Source organism: Cariama cristata, unplaced genomic scaffold (genome assembly GCF_000690535.1).
Source record: "Cariama cristata isolate BGI_N322 unplaced genomic scaffold, ASM69053v1 scaffold42493, whole genome shotgun sequence".
Lineage (NCBI taxonomy): Eukaryota > Metazoa > Chordata > Aves > Cariamiformes > Cariamidae > Cariama > Cariama cristata.
This window is the reverse complement of record NW_009610866.1, coordinates 1-5,476: the sequence shown is the minus strand read 5'-3', so window position 1 is coordinate 5,476 and position 5,476 is coordinate 1. Positions and strand designations below refer to the sequence as shown.

Genomic DNA, 5,476 nt, shown 5'->3' with positions numbered 1-5,476 from the left:
GGCAGGGCGAGGTGGGACGGGTCCCTGCCCGACTGCTTTTCGCTCTGCCGCCGGCCTCGGATGGTTTCATGTGCTTTTCCATTTCTTCATCCCGAAAATGAAAGTGTTTTCATATCTTACGTGTCAGTCGTGATGTGTTGCTCCCCGTGGGCAGCTCCTTTTAACGTTGTGTATGTGGTGTTTATCATAACGCGTAGCAGAGCATCAGGAACCAGGCTCTGTCGCCTGTGAAGCTCTGTAGGACAAGAAGGGATTCCTGTGAGAAACCTCCTGTTCCTGAGTTAGGAGAGCTGTCCATAGAGGCGGTGGTGAGCAAAGGGAATGCCCCTGTGAGAGAGCGCCTCAGACATCTGAGGAAACAGGCCTCTAAACAGAGAAAACCCTCAGAGGTTTTATGGAGAGTTGGCATAGCTCTTCACATCTCAGGGGAATGAAAAATGTAGGTTCTGGGTCATGCACTGCAGGCTGGCTCAAGTAGCTATGCACCAAAGTAGTTCACACTAAGGCAGGCCAAACAGGAGCTTGGACTGAATAAAATTCTTACAAATCTATTCAGAAATCACTTCACTAGTTGTGTTTTGCCAGATTGCTAAGGGCATGCAACCCTTATAATGTATATAGCACATGGAGATAGATATAGATACATGGCATGGCTAAAAAATGTAGAATAGTGATATTTTTCCCCTAATTGTTGAAATGATACACAGATATTGATGATTTCTGAGATTAGAACTCAAGAAATTGTTGAACTCCCTGTAGCTCTGCCTGTAAGCCCTTCTCTTTCAATTTCATACATAGCATTTCTTTAAAGCAATTTTGTATTTTAAAATTTCTGGCTTGTTTCAGATTGCTGTGCTCATTGTTAATCCCTGCATTATTTGTAAGTGGAATTTTGAGTGTCTGCTTGGTGGTACTACTGTGGGGAATACGGCTTTGGATACAACAAAGGAAAAAACAGTTGATTCAGCAGGAAAAGATGGGAAGCGGCCATTGCTGGTTGCCTTTTTTCACCCGTATTGCAATGCAGGTGGTGGAGGGGAGAGAGTCTTGTGGTGTGCCATAAGAACGCTCCAGAAAAAGTAAGCATATATGTTATCAAATACTGTACAGCTACTGATGGTATTATTTATGCACATTTTGGCATTTTACATATTTCAACAGGTATCATTAATCTGCCAGTCCTAAATTTTTTTTTTTTACATGAGAGTTTCATCTGGTTGCACCATTCCACTTCATCCCTTTACCCAGATTTTGATCTTTCCTGCTGTGGCATCTCTCGCTTTTTCTTTCTCTCCTTGGGAGAACCCCCCCTCCTCATCAGTTTTCTGCTACTGGTATGGAACTTGTATGGGCATAACTCATCAGTAGATAACTGATAATCTTGATACTTGCCTCTTGGTGCAAAACAAGTGGATTTAACATTTGCCCATCTGCTGGCTTGCAGAGTCTTCTGCATTTTACTCATGCTACTCACTACACAGACATCTCCTAACGCAGGGCAAGGCATTCTTAAGTCTGTAGAATAACACTGAGCTCCTTTTATGTTTTACTCAAAAAAAAAAAAAATACTCCCCAAGTCCTCAGCCATATGTTTTTTTGCAGATCAGAAACAACTGTGGAAGTATAAGGAAAAGTATAATTTAGTTAAAATCATTTCAGAGTTAGGCCAGACATTTGTTCTCACGTACTTTTTGAGTAATTTTGAATGGATAATATTTCAGTTTCAGATTAAAAAAATTGAAGAGAAGAATGTATGAAATACTTTTTCTTCACTCTTGCAGGTACAGAAATGTAACCTGTGTTGTTTACACTGGTGATAGAGATGCCACTGGAGAAGAAATAGTAGAAGGCGCTTTCAGAAGATTCAATATTAAGTTAACTCATCCTGTGAAGTTTGTATTTCTAGAAAAATGCTACCTTGTGGAAGCTTCTCTTTACCCTCACTTCACTTTGCTGGGACAAAGTTTAGGATCAGTGTTTCTTGGCTGGGAAGCTCTTCTAAAGTGTGTTCCTGATATTTATATTGACTCAATGGGTTATGCCTTCACGCTTCCCCTCTTTAAATATTTGGGAGGTTGTCGCGTTGCTTGCTATGTCCATTATCCCACTATCAGCACCGATATGCTTTCTGTCGTTAGGAATCAGGATACCAGGTTTAACAATGCAGCCTTCATTACAAACAGTCCTCTTTTCAGCAAATTTAAACTTGTCTACTACTACTTCTTTGCTTTCATGTACGGATTGGTTGGTTCCTGCAGTGATGTGATTATGGTTAATTCTTCTTGGACACTAAATCACATCCTTTCTCTCTGGAGAGCTGGGGCTTGCACTAGCGTTGTGTATCCACCGTGCGATGTTCAGACCTTCCTGGATATTCCACTGGAAGAGGAAAAGAGCACCAGTGAATATTCCATTGTTTCCGTCAGCCAGTTCAGGCCTGAAAAAGATCATCCTTTGCAAATCAGAGCCTTTGCTAAATTGCTGAAAGAGAAGAGACTGAGGCAGCAGCCATCATTAAAGCTTATCTTAATTGGAGGCTGTCGTAACCAGCAAGATGAAGAGCGTGTAAATAACCTTAAACGTCTTTGTGAAGAGCTGGGAGTTAGTAACGACGTGACGTTCAGAATAAACATTCCCTTTGAGGAGCTGAAGAGACACCTGGCCGAGGCCACCATCGGCCTGCATACAATGTGGAATGAGCACTTTGGGATCGGTCAGTATCTTTCCTCGCTGTTCAGCCGTTTGTCCCAGCTGGGGAGGGGTTCAGCTCATGATTGAGGCTCTTCAGTGTAGGTGGCTTAAGCATAGAGGTCTGCGTGCCAAGCAGGTGTCCACCTCCCATTCTCCTTAGAGGCAGTCTAGCTGAGGTAAAGCCTACAGGACCAATTCAGATCACTAATCACTAGATGCTACTGTAGTGCAAGCTGAAGCGCTGTAGACCTCGTAGACTGTTAATTACAGGCATCCTCTAGTCACCTAAACAGACAGCTTATCCCATCTGTGCTGCCCAGGATGTCCTGCGTGACGTCCAGCTATCGCTCTGCAAGGTCATGGGTCACCCTAAGGTCCTGTGTTAGGTTTGCCAGCCTTACACAGATGCCTTCCTTACCCAGCGGAGCCTCAAAAGGCTGGAGGTACTTCTGTTGAAGCACCTTAGATTGTGCCCTCTTGGCTCCACTGACTGCAGGGAGAGCTTAGACACAGTTCATGTGTAAACCATCCACGTGTAGAGATTTTGGTCATGTGTCACCTGCCTCAACTGCCATTTGAGATGTCGAGTATAGGTCATGGGGCTCTAGCTGCTGTTTCAGAGTTGTGGGTCTCCCACAGATCCTGTTTCTTACTTGTAAGCCTCATGTAGATGCCACCAGGTACCCTTGGTCATCTCATTGCACTAGACACCTCTGCTAAGGCAATTAAGTCCTTAAATCAGTCACCGTAGCATTTAGCAGAATGTCAAAGAGGAGCTGGGAGCTGGTTTGCAATGTGCTGTCATACAGAATTGACGTATTGGGCTCAGTTTACTGGGATTAGTTGAGTCCTGACCTTGAAAGGGAACGTAAGGTTGCCCACCTGACATAAATCTACAACTGGGCAAGTTAGCAGCCAAGCAGATGGATGCTGTACTTGGCTATAATGTGACTAAACTGCAGCTAATGTCATCAAACTTTATTAGAATATGTTAAGTAAGTATCAGGAGTAGTAGTTTATGGTTTGTAGAGCTTGGTATAAAAAAATTGGCTCTGAAGTGTCTCCCAGAAGCAACTGCGACAAAATGGAAATAATGGTTTCTCGTATTTTTTTCTCCCACAAAGCAGTTTAATTAAGTAAAAAAAAAAAGGTGATATAATCACACTCTGATTTTGAATTTCAGCATGATTTCACCTTCATCTCCAGTGACTTTTTACCTGCAAAAAACATGTTCCAAAACTTTGAACCGTTATTTATAGTTGGCAATTTTTGAGCTAGGGGAACTTTTTAAAAACCAAATCAGAACTGAGAAGAATCAGCAATTAAAATGATTTCTGAGGTCTGTTCTAGAACCATGGAGGAGAATTGAAGTTGATGTATACATTATATGCTATTCCTATCCCACTGCTTTTGGCTGAGGAAAGCTTACTGTCGGATTCCCATTTCATTAAAACGTCTTCCATCAACAATACAGATGTAGCGATAACAACTTTCACTAGTTTGTCTTGCTGAGTTGTGAAAAGCTGTAAAGATTTGTTAATCTGCAAAGTACTAAACTTCTGAGTATCATCTGATTGAAATGTGCATTGTCAGCTTTTCCCTGTCTTTCTAAATGCTAAAAATCTTTAGAGTGAATGAGAAAATGAATACAGTTACATTCAGCTCTAATTATTTAATTTTTTTTGCAGCTGCCACCATACCATAAAAGCAGTGTTGCAATGTTGTGTGACAGAACAGAACAGAACTAGGCAGTGTTCTGTCACAGAGCTACCTTCCATGTTTATCTTTACATTTGTTTCAATATCTAGTGCTTTTTTCACTATATGTACTGGTGATATGATCTATCTCAGGTAAATCCAGTATGTTACAAGAACCACAACTTAAGCAATTATATCTGGGTTCTGATTTCAATTTTATGTGTTTAAGAGAAGCTATCATTTGAGTCCGTAGGGCTAAATTTGTTTTTCTTATGAGATCATTTACTCTATTTTTCAAACTGATCTAGAATGGCAATCCATAGTTACTTCTAATTCTAGGAGAATTTTACTGCGGTTTTAACTTTCCAGTGCCTTATAGAAAGCCAAAGTGCGTGATGTGCACGTTCATATCAGTGTGTTTTGTATCTTTTACAGGAGTAGTTGAATGTATGGCAGCTGGCACAGTTATCCTGGCTCACAATTCTGGAGGCCCCAAATTAGATATTGTGGTACCCTATGAAGGACATACTACAGGCTTCCTAGCAGAAAACGAGGACAATTATGCTGAGATGATGGCTTATATCCTCTCTTTGTCTCCAGAAAAAAGGTTAGAGATCAGAGAAAACGCTCGTCGCTCTGTGCACAGGTTTTCTGACCAACATTTTGAAGAGACATTCCTGTTATCTGTGGAGCCATTATTTAAATACATGTATATGAATAAAACTAACTTTTTGTATTTGACTACGTGTCACCTGTAAATATATCTAATCTATGATCCCTTGGTCCCATTCAATAAAGAGATTTTCTTTCTGACAGAGTATCTGATTTATGTAATAGAGATTTTTTTACTGGGAAAGAAATGCTCCTGAAAATTTTCTGTGTTGACTACGTGACAGTATGGTGCACTGCAAAACCCTCTGGATTCACAGAACTGTCATATTTCCTTGGTAACAGAACTACATCTGGAAGTTCTTTTATTTATTGAATACTTTCAGTCTCCACCCATTTCCTGACTCTTCACCCACAGTCACACTTTTTAAAGTCAACAGTTTTGTTTGATAGCTTTTGTACCCAGAAGATTTTTTTTT

The 5,476-nt window shown here is 40.9% G+C and overlaps 1 protein-coding gene across 1 annotated transcript; it reads left to right on the top strand.

The window, feature by feature from the left end:
- Positions 1–848: 848 nt before the first annotated feature.
- ALG11 (ALG11, alpha-1,2-mannosyltransferase) lies at positions 849–5,199 on the top strand. The gene is made up of 3 exons (XM_009698018.1): positions 849–1,079; positions 1,782–2,713; positions 4,824–5,199. The coding sequence occupies exons 2-3, from the start codon at positions 2,032–2,034 to the stop codon at positions 5,144–5,146; spliced, it is 1,005 nt and encodes a 334-aa protein (XP_009696320.1). The 5' UTR covers positions 849–1,079; positions 1,782–2,031; the 3' UTR covers positions 5,147–5,199.
- Positions 5,200–5,476: the final 277 nt, after the last annotated feature.